Here is a 19,823-nt window from a genome sequence, read left to right as displayed (position 1 = left end):
AAATCATATGAATTAAAATCTAAGTGTATTTTGAACAAAAACGAACAAAAACATAAACCCAGAAATTAAAATCCAAAAATTAAGAACAACCCAGATCTAAGAATAATAAGAACACATTTTTTCCCTTTCCAAAAAAAAAAAAAATAAGAACACATTTTCCTTTATTTGAAATTTTCTCCTTTTCTTTTTCTTAGAAAACAAACACAAATCACAAACCCAAAAAATTAAAATAAAACCAACACAATACTCCCACAGTCTCTCTCTCTCTCTCTCTCTCTCTCTCTCGTGTAAATTCTTTATATTCTCTCACTCTCAAACTCATCAAAGGCTCTACGATTCATCACCCGCCAGTCCTTCTTCTCCGCGGTCCGATCAGGCGACCTTGACTCCCTCAAGCAGCTCTTGGATAAGCTGTCCGGAGATGACCCATCAGATGCTTCCACCATCTCCGATCTAATGGCTCTTGGATGCCTTTCAAATCGCCGCTAAGCATGGCCACTTGGGTATGTTAATCTCTGATATGGATGTCTTTCAGATCAGGTCGGAGCTCCACGACCCGCGGTAGGTGTCCCCTTCGGATCCGATTTCATACATATCTAATTGGGTTTGTGCTCGTGTGTTCTGGGTTTGATTTTCTTGTGTTCTTGTGTTTGATTTTCTGGGTTTGTGCTTGAAATTTCTGGGTTTGTGTTAATTTTCTGGGTTTGTATTCTTTGGGTTTTGAAAATTTTGGGTGCTCAGAGTTTAGCTAGAGGGATGGAGAGAAGGAAGAACAATGTTGTTTCAGTTGCAAAGTTTGTTGTTCAGAAGTGTGTTTGTTCAAAATACCGATTTGGTTATTATTTTTCTGCTCAATCTAGGTTTTTTCTCTCATCTCACATTCGATTTTTTTAAAATCTTTTTTTTAACCAATCTTTTTTTTTAACCAATCTATGGTATTTCTGGGTTTTGGCTAATCGTGTGTGCTAGGATTTTGTTCTAAGTGTTCTTTCTCAAAATAAAGCTAATCTCAATTTATATGATTTTTCGTTTTTATTTATGTTTTTTCGTTTTTTTTTTTCATTTAGTTAAAATTCATAAATTAATTTTTTGTTTTTAAAAGATGATGTAGCATTTTTAAAATGATAAATAAAATATTATATTATTATTTTAATATTGATGTCAGTATTTAGTGTGTTAGCGATATACTCTGTTTGCCACATAGACTATTTCCGTTCGTGAGATAACGATAGGGACAAAAACGAAATCACCTTTTTTATTTTAGGAACTAAAAATGGTGAAAATAAAATATAGGGGTCAAAGTGAGAATCGCATTAAAATATAGAGAAGAAAATGTGATTTTCACCAAATTTTTAAGTTTCAAATTTATTATTCAATTTTCTCATCCTCGAGGTTGTCATAATAATACAATTTTATCACATAGTTATTATTGATAATATTCTCAACTCAAGCCTGTCTTTTTTCATTTTTAAATAAGTATGCTAATGTGGACCGAAATGGACCGAGTGAATTAAAGTGGATCAAATTGAACTTGAATGGACCAAAGTGGACCAAATAGACCAAAGTGGACCGAATAGATTATTCTACTAAATTGAACCTGAACGCATTAAATTCCACCCTTTTGGTTCATTCTACTAAATTCACTTAATATGGTTCGTGCCCTTTAAGGTTTGTCGCCTCCATCAGTTTCAATAATGTTTATCATTTATGGGATTCAAAGCTCTTGTAATGATGTTAGGAAAGTGTTGTTTTCTCATGTATGTAGACAAGGAAATAGACTTGCCCATATCTTGGCAAAACATACTATTAGTATTGTTGACTTTAAGATTTGGATGGAAGAGAATCCTTGTTTTTTGAAACAAGCTCTCCATCATGATGTAACGTTTTCTTTTGTTTAATACAAGTTTTCAAGTTATCTATCAAAAAAAAAAAAAGCTATTTTCTTAGATTGCTTCACTCTTTTTTAATGAGAAACTTTTTATGGACAAAATTTGGCTAAAAATTAGTTTGGAAAAATTACAACTTACTCACCTAAGATTTGGCCGAAATTTAAGTTGCCTACTTGTGGTTTGAAATTTGACACTTTACCCACCTGAGATTTGACTGAAATTTAAATTGCTTACCTATGGTTTGAAATCCTATGATAAAAGTGTTCCGTTGGATCCTTTTTGATCTTATTTGATCTTGTATTTTTATGTTTTTTTTTTTTTGTGTTTTTAAAGGAGATAGACATAAAAGTGGAGCAAAATTACATATTTAGCCATGTTTTTAATAGAGGTATGTTACGAAACTCTAACTGAGCTAACTTCAGGTGGATAAAGTGTCAAATTTTAAATCACAAGTAGGCAATTTAAATTTCGGCCAAATTGCAAGTGAGTAAATTGTAATTTGTCAAATTAGTTTAATTCAATAGCTACAAGCCTACAACTCTACTCAATATGGACAAAATTTAGCTTCAAAATTGGTTATAGCCTAAGAGTACAACCTTACTCAATATCATTAACATTGCTACATATTTTGAAAATCGAACTGTTGGATTATGTGTTTTTTACGCTCTTAATATATATGTTAAATTTTGTGCTAATAGGAAATTATTTACTATATGATTTATAAGATTATATTTTATACATAATTGTAAACTACAAAAACTTGCAATTTAAATAATTTATTGATGACATAACTATTAATCTTTAATTTTCTAATAATTTTGCAAGCATAAATGATATAAAAAGAAAATGTAATCCAATGGTGGATTTGTCAAAATTCACCTATGATTTTTGACAAATCCATCATTGGAATAAAAATTGCCATATCCTGCCAATTTTACTCTACTCTTTCTTCCTCTCCTCTATCCAAACTGGTCATTAAAAGATTGTCTAATTGGCATGGTGGTAAGTTCAGCCCTGCCCATTAATAAAGGGGAAGGGAACCACTTGGACTAACAAGTCCGGACATTTAAGAGGGTCATTATTCAAAGTAAAATAAATCTAAGGTCTAAATTGTGCTCATTAACTCTAGTTTAAAGTTACAATCGATTTTGTAGCTAAACTTTGTCATTTTTTTTTTATTGAATGTGAGTTTTGACAAATCTACCATTAGATTAAAAATTGTCATTTCCTGCCAATTTTACTTTACTCTTCCTCCCTCCCCTCCATCCAAACTAGTCATTAAGAGATTGCCTAATTGGCACAGTGGTAGGTCTGGCCCTGCCCATTAGTACATGGGAAGGGAATCACTTGGACTAACAAGTCTGGCCATTTAAGAGGGTCATTATTCAAAGTAAAATAAATCTAAGGTCTAAATTGTACTCATTAACTCTAGTTTAAAGCTACAATCAATTTTGTAGTTAAACTTTGTCATTTTTTTTTTTTTTTTTGAATGAGAGTTTTGACAAATCTACAATTGGATTAAAAATTGCCATTTCCTACCAATTTTACCCTACTCTTCCTCCCTCTCCTCCATCCAAACTAGTCATTAAGAGATTGCCTAATTAGCATAGTGGTAGATCTAGCCCTGCCCATTAGTACATGGGAAGGGAGCCACTTGGACTAACAAGTCCAGCCATTTAAGAGGGTCATTATTCAAAGTAAAATAAATCTAAGGTCTAAATTGTGCTTATTAACTCTAGTTTAGGGACAAAATTGGCTTCTGCCCTTTTCGAGCAAAATAAGTAGCATTCTACCCCCTTTCCTAAACTAATTAGGAAAATGCTACTCTTTTGAAACTCGACTTTCTCAAAATCGAGTTAAGCCCTATAGTGATGTTTTTAAGGACCTATAGTGACGTTTTGTAATTCGAGCTCCATGAACTCAAGTTATAGGTAAAAAACTTGCATAGAACTCGAGTTCATGGAGCTCGAGTTACAAAACGTCACTATAGGTTCTTAAAACGTCACTATAGACTCCTTAAAACGCCACTATAGATCTCCATAATTTTATTTTATTTTAAACTCGATTTTGAGAAAGTCGAATTTCAAAAGAGGGGCATTTCCCTAGTTAGTTTGGGAAAGATGGTAGAATGTTACTTATTTTGCCCGAAAAGGACATAGGCCAATTTTGTCCCTAGTTTAGTTTAACACAGTTTTAATTTAATTGAATTAACAAAATCTAAATCTTAAATTATTCTACTTTGAAATAATTTTTCCTTGAGAAACAAACACACACAACTACACAAGAGGGAGTGAGGTTCTACTTTGCAATATGACCATTAAATGGAGTGGATGCGAATCCTGAATTCAAACCGTTTTGTTTTCAAGTAAAAGAAACTAATAACTAGACAGGGTAATTAATTTTTTCAATTTTATGTGTCCTTTTTTTAAGGGCAATTTTACATTTGTCTGAACATAGCTGGAAGCCTGGAACCAAATCAACATGGCCCTGCTGCGAAGTTGTTAATAAATTAGGCGTGGTAGCCTGGTAGTCATTTTCAACATATTAGTACAGCTGAAGCATACCTTGTTGAAGTTTGAAGGGATCCGGTGAATGTTACATATATAGAACATTCTTGACCCAGCTTTTCGAGAAATTATTAGGTTCATCGAGAGAAATGCTGAGGTCCTTCCAACTAATAAAATGATTTCGCCTTTACAAATGTGTGAGTTAGCTTCCTAATTAGCACCAAAAAAAAAAAAAAAAAATCACCTAGTGATGTCACATTTGTATGAATGACAGCATTTTATTGGTTAGGAGGACCAGGAAGGGCCACCTTAGCAGTCCTCCAATGGACCTAATAATTTCTGAAGCTATTCGTATGCACTGGGTTAGATTCTTTTAATTTTTAATTTATCTTTTTATCATAATTGAATGTGTGGAATATTTGAATTCAAAAATTCCTTTACAAGAGTATTAAAATTTTTTTTTAGAAGAATACGAGTACCAAATAATGCTAAATTTCAAAGCTATATTATATATAACTGTGTTAATTGTTTCTGATAGTTAAATAAAATATCTGAGATTCAATCATAGCCTACACCAAAAACCATTTGGTGTCTTGGTCTAATGATAAATAGTACAATCATCAGAAGTGGATGCCATAAGTTGAAACTCTATCACCAAAAAAAAAAAAAAGTGTTAATTTATTATTAATGTTGATATTATGAATTTATTATTTACAAAAGAGATTTTGGTTAGGTTAAATCCAAAATATTTTGAACCAATTTGATGTTGATCTTCCTAGGACCTTATGTTAATAAATTAACGAATATCTTTTTGTAATGATTTTCAATCAAACAGTTTCACTTTGCAGTTAAAATGCGGTGCAATTGTTAGTAAGAAATATGCCATGAATTTTATGTATCCAAATTGTGTCCATGTAATTTTAGAAGTTTTTCTGAGCTGTTATTTTTTTGGGTGGGGAGGTAAAATTGCAGAGTACATTATACAACAACCATTTTTTTTTTTTTTTTTTTTTTGCTAAAAATATACCCGAAACAATTCAGAGAGAGAGAGTGTGTGTGTGTAGGGCATGTGAACGTGCGAGGTGAGTGGGACCTGCAGGCTGCAGCATTGCTATAGTTTTATTATTATTAATTTTTTAAAATTTTTTGATAATTGCATTGCTAGTTGACTTCGTTTGCTGTGTAATGGTTTTTCCATTTCTAACATTCAAACATCTAAGACTCAAGCTTTCATCCACTCCAGAGCATTACCAAAGAGATCTCAAAGTTTAAAGAAGAAGAAGAAGAAAACCGAGCTAGAAGCACAGGTATGCCTAAAAGTTTGTTATCAATCACATACGATGAGTACATATAATCAATCATGGCATTTATATTTGTAGTGTTTCGACATGGGGAGAACATTATCTTTCATTATTTACATTTTCTAAACAAAATCTTAAATTTATAGCAGGTAATAGTGTTACGGTAAAGATCTGTGTCGTTTCGAGCTTCCATCATCAATAATAAACTGTTTTATTTCAAAATTTTGTCATTTTGAGCTAGATTGCTTCCTGAAATTAAGTCCACCCTACACAAGTTTGGTTGAAACTTCTTCCCCGTGAAAAGAAATTATCAATGATGTTGGGGTTTTATCTAGTCACAATCATGGATTGATTAAGACCAAAGTTCAGAGAAAGTTACCAATGATGTTGGAGTCTTATTACTTTTATCTAATAATACTTTTTGAAAACACAACTTATTTGCAAAACTAGTTCTCAAAACTAATTATAACTTATCAATCATGATATAAACTTATTGACTACCATGACTTTACACATTCTTGACCCTAAATGTAACTTGTAATAGAAAATATATGTAATACAAATACCTTAAGTGGAGACACCATTTACATATTCTTAGTTCATACTCGTCCAAAAAAGTCTCATTCCAATACTATATTCATATTCATATGCTAATATAGTATTCTTGTCCAGATTGAAGGATCTAGTTCCTCTCCTACTTAGAAAATCATATATTATTTTCATCAATTTCAAAAGATAAAGATAATTAAACTCTTAACAAATGCCTTTTTTTGGCCTTTCTATTTCTTTCTGTATAAAATATTACATATAAGTGGTTTTCCTGATATGTTTTTTTTTTGTGGTGTATCAACTTTCTCTACATGGTGCCGAATTCAACTTGAATAAAACCTTTAACAAGCACGTAGAATCATAGATGCATGCTGTGGGCGCCTAAAATGAGACTGTTGGGCTCAACCTCACTTGGGCTCAATTTATTTATAAAGTGGGCTTCAGGATTTCCTACCTTGGGTCGTTCTCGGCACAAAGACTCAAAGTAATATTCCTCCTCCCTTCCTAAACGACTGTTTTTTCTCCCTTTTTTCTGAACCCCTTCTTCTTCCCCAACTTCTTCTATTTATAGCTTTAAGTTAGTGGGGAGATCATGATTACTGCCATTGTTAGTGCAATTAAAGGTTCAATATTATCTGTTATAAGTGGATGTTTATGTGAGAGTGGAATGCAACGATTATGGCCTTGGAACTTGGTTCCAACTCAGGTGAATATGCTCGGTAGTGATGTTTCCCGAGCATCCTATGGTACGCCCGGACAAGGGTTCACTGGTTGTTCGGGAAATTTATGCCAAGCATAGTTTAGGGTGATGGGGATGTGCCATTGGGCCTGAGCCCAAGGCCCATCTGGGTCTTGGGACCTCGGTGCCGTACACATGCATAATAATTTTGTTAAAAATATTAATGTGATAAAAAATTTGATTGATGTTACTTTAACAACAAACCACTTCCATTATATCATAATGCACTAATCACATATTATGGTTTTATATCACTTTATTATTATAATAATTATTAATATTTTGAGTTATATTTGCTACTTATGGTTCAACATTTGGTCCATTTTGATCCAATTTGGTCCACTTGGGTTCAATTCAGTCTATTTGGTCCACTTGTTCTATTTCATTCCACTTTAGTCCATTTTGGTCCACCTTGGTCCAATTTGGATAACTTTAGTCTTCAGTGTACTCACTCAAGAATGGGAAAAGACAAGTTTGAGTTGAGAGTACTAATAATTATTTGACTAATATCAATTGTTATTATATAATAAGTTTTGATGATTATTAATACACATTTTCGCAACACAATTTTTACAAGCCTGACTTTTTTTGTTGGCCTAATTCGTGTATTTTATTCTTTTAAACATGGCCCAAGCCCATGCGACTTATTGAAGGAAATTGAGGAAGTGTGGTTTGGAGAGTATGGGTCGGTTTCTTTTAAACCTTTTGCATGAGCCTAGCCCATGTGTGCTACCAAGTAGGCAAAGGATACTGGTAGCACCTCAAGCTCATGGAGGAGGTCTTGTACCTAAAATTTCCACCCTAAAAGAGTTTTTATGCTCTGGCTGATTGTGGCCCAAAGACTTTGCCCGAACCCATTTTTCCCTTTAAAAATAGTTGGTTCTCATTGGCCAACTCCAACTGCTAGCCTTCACTTAGGTGGGTCTCCCAAGAGTCTAAAACAACTAAAAATGAGGAGCCAATAGGAGTTTAGTCAAATATTTCCCAAAGTATGCATAAAGCAAGTTAAATCTTTTACCCAACTCAAGCAAATTTGAACCAAACATCAATTTAGCACTTGGGAGGTCCATAGCCTCATCTTTAGCCTAAAAACTAGTCATTAAGGACACCCAAAGGCTGCTATAAAAATCTCCCTTCAGTTCATAACATAAAAAACCACGTTTTCTCCCACAAAGCTGAGACTTTAGAACAAAATCCATTCAGTTGGAAATATGGGTATAGGGGAACCGTCCCTCTCTTCCTCACAACCTCTCTCAATTTCCTCTTCTCGCTAATTGTGGGTTAAAGTTTTGGACCTGTGTTTTTTTTTGCATTTTCTTGTATTTCAGTTATGACATTTTGGTTTCTCTCTCATTAAAGCACCATTAGTCCTTTGTTCATTATACATTTGAAATTTTGGGCTTGATTCTCCACAAATAAACATTTCTAAAGAACCCAAGGAGAGATTTGGGCTAATCTTGCATTTTTGTCCCTTGTTGCAAAACGTCCCCGACAATTATCATGATAATAATATCAATAAGAGAATGAGAATTTGAATAATAATTTTGAAAACTAAAAATTTTAATTGTACTAAAAGAAATTAGGAAAATATAATGTATAATAATAATAACTAAAAGAATATGAACCATTAAAAAAAAGAATAATACCAACCAAAAACTGGAAAATGATAAAATTATATATTTGTAAAAATAAAGATATAGAATTTTAGGAAGAACATATTATCTATAATAAAATTTTGACAATAAATTATACATTATACCATATCTCAAAATAGTTATATATTTTCACGCATTGAGTGAACAAAAATATGATAAAATTATATATTTGTAAAAATAAAAATATAGAAATTACTTTTAGAATAAATTATATATTAGATTTCTCAAAATAATTATATATTCTCATGCATCATGTGAGTCTTCAACCAGTTCTTTTAAAATCAAGCCATTTGATATGTAGTGATGGAGTTTAGTTACACTATAAATTAGAAAATTAGCATGTAAACCCACGTCATACACAGACAACATAAACACAAAAGAAAATAAATCAAGCTTAGAAATGAACAATAACCATAAGCATGAAATTACTTATAAATATTTCTTAGTGCATAATAAATCCCATCGCAAAAGCATACCCATTTTAATATAGTTGCATGTTCACAGCATATCCATCAAAGTGCATGGGCATATTCATCATGATTATCATGGAACTGGTTAATTACATGCTAGATCCATGCATGGCCATGTTATCTAAAAATTTTACATACTAAACTGAGCTTACCTTCAAGAATAAAAATGGGTATGGCAAGAAAAGTTACATGCTAAGTGATATCCATACTAATATGCATGATTATATTGACTTAATCATGAAGATTAAAACAAGCTAGAATAGATAACAGCAAAAAATGATTCTAGAACTACTAAGCCTATAATAAATCACTTATTGATCATCCAAACATAACAAGATAACCACAAAGCATGATAATTATTGAAGTAACTAGAGCATAATGACTATTAAACAAGAGAGATTTGTGAGAAATTAATTAAGGAAAAATTGAAACCAAAGACAGATTAAAATTTTGGAATTTATCTAGAGAGATTTGGGTAGTAGTATTCAAACTTTTTTTTTTTTTTTTTTTTTTTTGGTTTTATGGCTTGAAAATCTAGTGGGAGGGGATTAGTATTTATAGAGATCAAAATTTGAATAGGCTCATGAATACCATGAGCCTGTTGCAGTAGGCGCATGGAATGTACAAGTTATGGAATCTGGCCCATGCGTGCATACAAGCCAACTACCTCAAGCGCATGCTATGCATGAGTCTTTAGAAATACTGAATGAATAGTATTTTATTTCTCAGGTAATAAAATATACATGAGTGCCTTTATATAAGAGGCAGAGTGTGTTGTACAAGTATGTGTATTATACAAGTAAATAAGGTGGGCCTAAGGCCCATAGCCTATTACACGTTAACAACCCCTCTCAAACTCAAGGTGGATGTGAGACCAACTTGAGGTTGTCAACCAAAACACAAAGGCGTCCTTTAGGATGTGACTTGGTGAAAATATTTGCAAGTTGATCTTTAGAGGAGATCGAGAACAGCTTGAGAGCACCATGGACAAGATGATAACGGATAAAATGACAATCGATCTCGATGCGTATAGTCCGTTCATGGAAGACATCATTGTGAGTAATATGAATGACACTCTAATTGTTACAATAAAGAGGAGTAGCAAAGGATGTAGACATACCTAAATCCTTAAGAAGCCATCGAAGCCAAAGGAGCTCAGATGTGATATCAGTAAGGGCACAATATTCTACTTTAGTACTGGAACGAGCCATAACGGTTTGTTTCTTACTTCTCCAAGAAATCAGAGAAGAACCAAGAAGAAAGCAATATCAGAGAATGCACAGAGAATAAGAAGAGACTGAGCAGAGTAGAAAAGGCTATGAAAGAGAGTGCCCTTTAGGTATTGAAGAATGTGCAGGATAGCACCATAGTCAGTCAATCGTGGAGTAGACAGATACTAGCTCACCTGGTGAACAACATATGAAATGTCTGGACGAGTGACAGTGAGAGAGTCAGATGCGCATTAAGTTCAACTGGAGTGTCAACAATCTTGCTATCAATGAGTCCAGCTCGAGATAAAGATTCAGAAGCATACTTGGCTTGAGTAATATAAAGTCCATATGTGTAATGAGTGATTTCAAGACCTAAGAAGTAGCTGAGATGTCCAAGATCTTTTATCTCAAACTGCTGACTGAGAAAATCTTAGAGTTCTTGAATGCCACTGAGGTCATCACTAGTTATGATCATATCATCCACATATAGGAGAAGCAAAATAGTGCCTTTGTCAGTATGATGAAGAAATATGGCAAAATCATAATGATTGGCAATGTAACCCAAGCGAGAGATGGAAGAGCTGAACTTGGTAAACCAAGCTCGTGGAGCTTGTTTAAGGCCATAAAGTGCACGTCAAAGGTGACAAACCTTGTTTTGTTCAATAGAGAGATCAAGAGGAGGTTGCATATAAACTTCTTCACTTAAATTCCCATTAAGGAAGGCATTTTTTACATCCATCTAAAAAATTTCCCATTTACTAGCAACAGCAACAGCTAAAAGGGCACGAACAAATAAGATTCAAGCAACCGGAGCAAATGTCTCTTCATAATCAATCCCATACTCCTGTCTAAAACCTTTTGCAATAAGACGAGCTTTATAACACTCAATGGACCCATCAGAGTGAGTCTTGATCTTGTAGATCCATTTACAACCAACCACAGATTTCCTAGAGGGAGAGTCACCAAATTCGAAGTATGGTTTTTAGATAATGCATCAAGTTCCTCTTTCATTTCAATTTGCCATAAAGGGTCAGTGGAGCAAAGAGGTGGAATGTCTTGTGCAAGATCTTCAGGTGGAGCAGGAGTAGAGGACTCAAGCTCAAGGTTGGGTATCTCGTCTTCGACCTATTCATCTTCCACCTATTCATTAGAAGGTGATCTAAGGGAGTCATAAAAAATATCTAGTGGTTGGACAGAGAAGTCTATAGGAGGATTAGGAGCAATTATAGAAGGATTATGTGGCTCATTTGGAAAAAGATCTAAGATGGAGGAGATAGATAGGGAGGCACATAAGTAAGAGAGCTCGACAAATGAGCAATGTTCCCAAAACCAAAAGATAACATTGCGGGAGATACGAAGACGATAAGAGACAAGATCATAACACAAATACCCCTTTTGAGTTTCGCCATAGCCAAGAAAACAACAAAGCCTAGATCGAGACTCAAGTTTGTTATGCTCATACAGCTAAAGAAGAACAAAACAGGCAAAATTGAAGGAGCGAAGGTGGTGATAGTCTGGAAGTGACTCGAAAAGGTGCTCATATGAAGTTTGATTTTGGCTGACAGGACTAAGAATGTGATAAATATCATGAACAACATGAAGAGCAGCTTTGCCCCAAAAAGGAGCAGGAACTTTGGCAGAGAGAAGGAGAGCGTGAACAATGTCAATAATATAACGAAGTTTTTGTTCAACTCTACCATTTTGCTAAGAGATACCTAGACAAATTAGTCGATGAATAGTTCCATAAGAATGCAAAATAGCTTGGAAAGCATATTGAGTGTATTCAAGAGCATTATCAAATTGAAAAATTTTGATGCGTTTGGAAAACTGAGTTTCAACCATTTTTGCAAAATTACAATATACTTGCAATAATTCAAATTGATGTTTCATATGAAAAATTCAGCTATAGCGAGAATAATTATCAACAAAGACAACAAAATATCGGGATCCACCAATAGTAGAGACAGAGGAAGGCCCCCAGACATCAGAATGAATTAGGTCAAAGATATCAGTGGACGTTGATTCACTAGTATTGAAATGCAAAACTGGTTGTTTTCCTAACTGACATGAAACACACTCAAAATTTTTTGTGGACATTGAACCTAACAAACCTCTAGAAGTCAAGTGTCGTACCCGAGAGGAAGATGCATGACCAAGTCGGGCATGCTCAACTACAAAGGAAGGAATAAAAGAAACTGCAGCAATAACAAAAACAGAAGCAACAGGTGGAAGATGAAAGTTGTCCATGGGAGACATACACCCAACTTTAGGACCAGTCCCAAGCTCCTATCCTCTCCTCGGATCCTACACAATACACCAAGAATAATCAAAGGTAATGCGATAACCTAACTCAACTAATTATCCTGTAGAAAATAAATTGTAAGAAAAGTTAGGAACATTAAAGACCCCAAGAACCGAGAGGTTGGAGATCGAGATAGAACCTATATTATGACCAAACATTGTGGAACCATTTGCTGTACGAATATTAAGAGTGTATGGTGTAGGTTTAAGTTGAGAAAATAAGGATAAGTGAGGTGTTATGTGATTGCAACAAGCAGAATCCATAAGTTAAGAAGAATGAGACATACCTGGGGAGCCATTGGTTGAATACTCTCAATGTTAGCAATAGTAGCAGTAGATATGGAAACAGCTGATTTGTGGCAATGATAGCAAGTCTTAATATTATGGCCAAGACGTTTGCAAAAACATTTGATGGATTGTTAGTGACGATTGTTGCAATAAGAAAACCTGTCATTATTCTTCATTTAGAAGAAAAATATGCAAAAGTGGACTACAAAAATGAAATTTATGTGAAGAACTAGGTAAGGAGCACCTGGATTGCAAAAAGTCAACTATGGCAAAAAAGTCAACAGTCAACCTTGCAAAAAAGTCAGCAGTCAACGTTGAAAAGAGTTAACTGCCAGAAGTCAAAGTCAACATGGAGATGATGCAAGCTAATGATGTTAGCAAGTGACGTGGCAGAGATGACTTCAGCAGATGACGCAAGCTGATGGCTCAACTAGGGCTGACGTGACAGAATGATGTCAGCAATGACGTCAGTAGGTGCAATTCTGTCATGTGAAAGCATGTGTTGATGCGTGAAGGTGCGTGAATGCTTGAGGCAGAGCGTGTGGAGATACAGCCAAGATTTGCAGTGGCGCATGGAGGTGCGTGAATAGTCTGATAAGGATGATTCTTTTATAGAAGAGCTCAAAGAGATTCATTTATGATGGTGCAAGAAGTGGTCTGATCGGAGAAGCGGAAGCGGCAGTGGCAGCAAGGCAGTGAACTTTGGTGTATTGTAGTCGCAACGGAGGCAATGGTGATTCTGATAATGATAGCTGCAGTAGATGACACCTAAGAAGACAAGACTGCCTAAGAGTGGCACACTAAAGGATTAGAGTAGTGGCTTTGATACCATGTTAGAAATAGTGAACGAATGGTATTGTATTTCTCAAGTAATAAAAATATACATGAGTGCCTTTATATAGGAGGTAGAGTATGTAGTACAAGTATGTGTGTTATACAAGTAAACAATGTGGGCCTAAGGCTTATAGCCTATTACACGTTAACAGCATATAATTCTAATTCTAATTTTATGCCTTCATTTCACTTTGATTTTTTTTTTTTTTGGGGGGGGGGGGGGGGGGGGGGGGGGGGGTTGGTAAAGGACTATATTCATAAACTAAACAGCAACAACAGGAGTTTGAGGACAGATCCTCTCATAATAAAAACCCAAGTGATCATAACAAACTTTGTGCACTTGACTTAATTAAAGGACTTTTGGAATTCAGTTTTCTGCTTTTCTCCGTACCATTGGAAAACTAATGCAGCTTACTTTATAAAGCTACTGGATTTGTGCAAAATGGTGTTACGGTTTAAAAGTTATTCAAACAGGAAGAAGGGTAGTTCAAATGGGAAATTTGCTGAAGTTGATTTTTTGTTCTTCTTGCGCAAGCAATATCTAGCCATCCAAAGATGATCTTAAGGTGTCGTTTGTTCCACAGTGTAGATAATTACTTCTAGTTTATTTAATTATCAACTTTTTGGATCACCCATACATTGATTGTGTCAATTTTGTGCGCAAATTTTTCCACTTGTGTGAACTTTTTAGCCTTCTGACATCGATTTGACTCAAACGAAATGTTGTTGAAAAACTTGACTTAAATTTTCTAAAGATATTAGCTCTGTTTTTGTTTTGTTTTGTTTTTGCTTAAAAGGAATTAGTAATAAAGGAGACTAAGAAATAGAGCCCAGGATTAACCTGGGGAAACAGGCATCAGAAGTGCCCAAAGATTAAAAAGGAAGAACACAGTAAGTGGGAAGGGAGTAATACAAAAGGGGATCCACTTAGCAACAACCCATCCTAGCAAGAGAGTCCCAAGCCATAAGAATACCATCCATCCCTTTAAGGCCCATAATTCCACATTTAGAGAAGAGGTCCTCCCAATAAATCTGAAAAAACCTTTCAGCCACTCTCCATTAGAGTTACGAATCAGCCCACCCCCTCCAGCTAGACTGGAACAAAGAATAGAAGCGTTGAAATAAACCTTGAACCAGTTGATGGGGGGTTTGACTCATTTAACAAAAATCTCAAATTTGGGCTCATAGACAGCCTTAGGAGAGATGATGTAATGGAATTACACCGCTTTCATGATACATTCTATGTGGAGGTAGTGGTTTGGTTGTAAATTTTGGAAAGCAACTATGTTCTGGTTGATCCAAAGAGACCAAATTCCTAGAAGAAAAATTATTTTCCAGGGAATGTTGAGGAGGAGAGAGGCCTCTGAAGCCAGTCCATTATAAGCATGGAGAAGGGAGGAGTGAGGTTGGAAGGGATGCCGAGGTTGCTCCAAAAAGCTTTATAGAATCTGCAGTCCCTTAAGAGATGGATTATAGTCTCGAAACCATCATTGCAAGTGTGGCCATTTCTGTCAAGGTTAATACCCCTAACAGAGATGCTGTTATAAATTTTATAAAAAATTAAAGATAACTGTCATTGAAAAGTGAGACAAAAACCTGCCTTTCTTTCTTACATTGTTTATCTTATAGCACGATAGAAAAGAAAATGATTCACAAATAATCCTCATTTTTCTTTTTGAACAATTTTTGTAGGATGTGGTGGACAGCAATTGGGACTATGGTGACACCAGCAATACGAGTTGGGAAGGACATAATTGGATGTTTGAGGAGCAAATATGGTCATGTAAGAAATCTCAGTGAAAACATTGCGAAGCTGGAACAAGAAGAAAGATATCTCTTTAGTAAAGAGACAGATGTAATAACAATGTTGGACAGAAAAGACCAAATAATGGAGAGGACACGTGAATGCACAACCTTGCTGGATGAGGTTCACGAAATGAAAGGCAAACTCCAAGAATTGAGGAACAAGTACCAGATATCAGTAGATGCTTTTGTGGACTCTGTCCATTTCATTCTCTCCTAAAGCTTGGCAAAACTGTAGTGACAAAGACTGAGGAGGTAATTGCTTTAAAGAGTCGAGTAGAGCAAATAACTATAATGATTGAAAGGGCACCAATGTCAGTGGTTCCAATAATAAGGAAGCATCCAGAGAAGATAGATAATGTTCCATCACTTAATGAGCATGTCAAAACACTACTAAAGTTGCTCAACGATGATAATTTGAAGAGAATTGGCATATGGGGACTACCAGGAGTGGGCAAGACAACAGTAATGGAAAACCTGAACAACAAAGTCCGTGAAACTCAACTGTTTGACAATGTCTTTTGGGTAACTCTTTCAAAAGGGGAGAGTGTGAGAAAGATACAACTAGTTCTTTTAGAGCAGTTAAAACTTGAGGTGAAAGGGATCCATGACAGAGACAGTGATCAAATAGCAGACATGATATCTGAAGCCTTGGTTAACAAGAGGTATCTGCTGCTTCTTGATGAGGTTTTCTTAGAGATTAATCTGAAAGAAGTTGGCATTCACGATGACCATGAACATGGAGCAGTAGTATTTGCATACAGAGATAGAGATTTTTGTCGTTTAATAGATGATCATATTAAGATTGAAAGATTATCCAATGATGATGCCAGAAACTTGTTTCGAAAAATAGTAGGAGATATCATTGATCGACCAAGCTACAAGAAAATTGCAGACAGATTACTCAAGGAGTGCGGTGGGATGCCACAAGTGATCAAGTTGATAGCAGATAGCTTGATAAATGAGGATGACCCATCTGTGTGGCGGCAACTGTTATCTGACATGCAGTCACCAGGCACGGAACCAGTGCAAGAAATGCAAGAACTCTACAAGGCATTTAAACTTATTTATGACAAATTACCTGTGGATAAGAAGCTTTGCCTATTGTATTGGGCATTTTTTCCCCCAGACTATGAAGTTTACCAGGAGTACCTAATTGAGTGCTGGAAAGCTGAACAATTTATTGATAAAGCTAGAAAGCTTGGAAAGGCTCGTGACAAAGGACATGCTATAATAAGGGAATTTGAAAAGAAATCTATGTTGGAAAGGGGTACTAAAGCAGGACACTTTAAGATGCCTCTGTTTCTCCGACGCATGGCCCTTAAGATTACATATCTAGAAGAGAAGGATTTAAAATTTTTGGTAGGTGATGGTGAAGAGATAGAAGAACAACCATTCGAGGAAGAATGGGAAGACGTGCGAAGGGTCTCATTGATCGGTCAGAAATTATGTAATCTACCTAATAAACCTGCGTGTAGTAATATCTCAACATTACTACTATAAAAAAACCCAAGCTTGACAAAAATTCCAGAATCATTCTTTGAATACATGTGTGGCCTCCGAGTTCTGGATTTGTATGATACAAGGATCATGTCACTGCCATCATCTATTTCCAGATTGATAAATCTAAGGGTTCTATATCTAAACAATTGTGGTGAATTAATGGAGTTGCCTCCTCAGCTAGAGAAACTAAAGAGTCTTGAAATCCTTGATCTACGCTGCACAGGAATTCTCACCTTGCCTGAAGAGCTTGCGCAATTGACTGGTCTGAAGTGTCTGAGAGTTTCATTTAAACAGAATTTTGGTTGTCCCAATCACATCAATGGCAAACCAAAAGATCTGATTCCTTCTAATGTAATTGCATGTCTTTCTTCATTACAAGAGTTGAGCATTGATGTGGACTTCAAAAACCAAAGTTGGAACCAGATTGTAGATAGGGTAGCTGAGGAAGTTGCTAGTTTGAAGGCATTGACAAGTCTTTGTTTCTACTTTCCTAAACTCAGCTGCTTTGAAACTTTCATTGAGAACAGCAAATCGTGGAAAAGAAATAGCATGGGGTGGGAAGATAATGGCTTTAGATCATTCAGAATCCTAGTTGGCAATCACAAGGTAGACACTTTTCGTGGATTTGATTTTTTTGGATACACAGCTGAAAGGCATTTAAGATTTTCTGCTGGAGAAGAAGATATTCCATTTGCACTTTCAAAGATACTCAATAAAGCTCTTAGTTTTGAACTCATTGGTCATCATTGTGCTAAGAACTTATCAGTATTTGGCACTAAATACTTGAAAGAGGTGGAAGCTTGTACAATTGAAGAATGCAATGAAATAGAAAGCATCATTGATGGTACCATAGCAACTGGTGTCTTGTTTGAATTCTTGCAAAAGCTAAATCTAATCAACCTCCCAAACCTGGTGAGTATTTGCAGAGGCTCAATTGACTCAACAAGCCTCACTAAACTCACAACTCTGACACTGAAAAGCTGTCCAAAGCTAAACTGCCTTTTCCCAGGAGATATGATTCAGTTACTGTTGGACAGCTAAACTGCCTTTTCCCAGGAGATATGATTCAGTTACTGTGCCACTTGCAAGATTTGCAAGTTGAGGATTGTTTTGAGATTAAAAAGATCATTGAAGAGGGAAGCATAGTTCAGTATGAATCCCTTCCCAGATTGAAGAATATTGAACTCCACAACCTACCAAGATTATTTAGTGTATGCGAGTATAATTCGTTTGAATGGCCCTCTTTGGAGATTATGAAGATCAAGACGTGTCTGGAGCTAAAGGATTTACCATTCAGTGTAGAAAATGCACCCAGATTGAGAGTGATTGAATGCACAAAAAACTGGTGGAATGAACTAAATGACAGTGCGAAGGATCGTCTCAGAGACCTTAACAGCTTCACTTGACGAAACCTTTTATGGAACTGGAGGCAGAGACTCAAATTGGAGACTTTCGCTTCTGTTCTGCACTACTTTGCAATCGTAGTTTTTATTTGGACCCTATCTTTCAGCTAGTATCACCAAAAGCATGATTTTACCCTTCAGAAGGCATGCAATATATGATTTTTGTATATATATATTATTATTGCACTTTTTTGTTCAGTTGCAGCTTGCGACAGTGTATACTGATTTGCTTTGTGAGGAAGATTTAACATAGAATATTCTTATTCCTAATGTTAGTTTTTTTTTTTTTTTTTTTTTTTTTTTGTTGGATTGGTTTGTTTTGTGTGGCTAGATAACCTATTTTTCGCCAACCTAGACATGTACTTGGAAAGTTGGAATCTTTTTTTTTTTTACTTGGATCGTTTTCCTCTGCACTTGGATTTTGGAGGCATTATATAAATATGTAGTTAAGTTCTTTGGTTTCAGTACTAATCTTTGTATTTGTATATGTGACAGAACTCTTTCAGTGCATTTGATGTTTAGGTTTTGTGTGAGTGTCTTTATATCATTATTGTAATCTTCCTAAATTTTTAGTGAAGTTTTCTCTTCATCACAACCCATGAACATAGGCCTAAGGTCGAATTATGTACATCCTTGGCGTTATGTGTCGTTGTCTCTCTCTCTCTCTCTCTTCTTTTCTTTTTTTTTTCTTTTTTTTTTTTCATTTTGTAAATATTTAGATTTATATTTGCAAATTTTAGGGTCAAAACATGTGTCAATGAGGGCTGTAATTATTGCAAACTAGCTGCAGACCCACGTAATGTGAGAATATATAAATATTATGTAATGAGATGTAATACATAAAAAGCAATTACTTCAAGTATTATTTATTTTTTTAAAAAGACTTCTGCAAGTATTTTTCATCCTTTTATCTCTACAAAGTATGTTTGATTAATAGTTTTTTAAGGTGAACTATATTTTTCTAACTTCTATTGTAGTGTGTTATATTTGATATACAATTAAACTTTATAAATTTAAAATTTATTATTCAAATTTCTTATCTCTTAAGGAATAACAAGATTATCATAATAAAATAATTTCATCACAAATTACAACGTTATCTTAATCAAAATTAAGATGAAACAAAAGGAATAAAAGATAGACTTTATAATAATTTATCACTCAAAAAGTTGGTAGGCACATTCAAATTCATAGCCATGTAAATTATGTTTTGACATAAACACAAATTCCTATTTCCAAAAAAACTAAGTACAAACTTTATGCCACAAACTCTTTTCGATTAGTCTAGGTGCTGGGGTTCTTCAAATTGTTCTTCTACCATTGAGTTTCTTTCTACTCTTAGAATTGTCCCTTGAGTTATTTTTTCTTTG

The 19,823-nt window shown here is 34.9% G+C and overlaps 1 protein-coding gene across 2 annotated transcripts; it reads left to right on the top strand.

Annotated features, from left to right (window-relative positions):
• The first annotated feature begins 54 nt into the window (after window positions 1-54).
• Window positions 55-18,743, top strand: LOC126703133 (probable disease resistance protein At5g43730). Of its 2 annotated transcripts, XM_050402052.1 has the most exons (4): window positions 55-565; window positions 5,640-5,703; window positions 15,437-18,049; window positions 18,097-18,743. In XM_050402052.1, exons 3-4 carry the CDS (start codon window positions 17,096-17,098, stop codon window positions 18,454-18,456), a joined length of 1,314 nt encoding a protein of 437 aa, XP_050258009.1. In that variant the 5' UTR covers window positions 55-565; window positions 5,640-5,703; window positions 15,437-17,095; the 3' UTR covers window positions 18,457-18,743. The 2 variants fall into 2 exon arrangements, with proteins under 2 accessions (XP_050258009.1, XP_050258010.1); XM_050402053.1 differs by lacking the exon at window positions 18,097-18,743 and having other exon boundaries at window positions 15,437-18,074.
• Window positions 18,744-19,823: the final 1,080 nt, after the last annotated feature.

This window comes from Quercus robur, chromosome 10 (assembly GCF_932294415.1).
Source record: "Quercus robur chromosome 10, dhQueRobu3.1, whole genome shotgun sequence".
Lineage (NCBI taxonomy): Eukaryota > Viridiplantae > Streptophyta > Magnoliopsida > Fagales > Fagaceae > Quercus > Quercus robur.
Note: the sequence above shows the minus strand (reverse complement) of the source record. Positions and strands in the feature narration are given on the sequence as shown.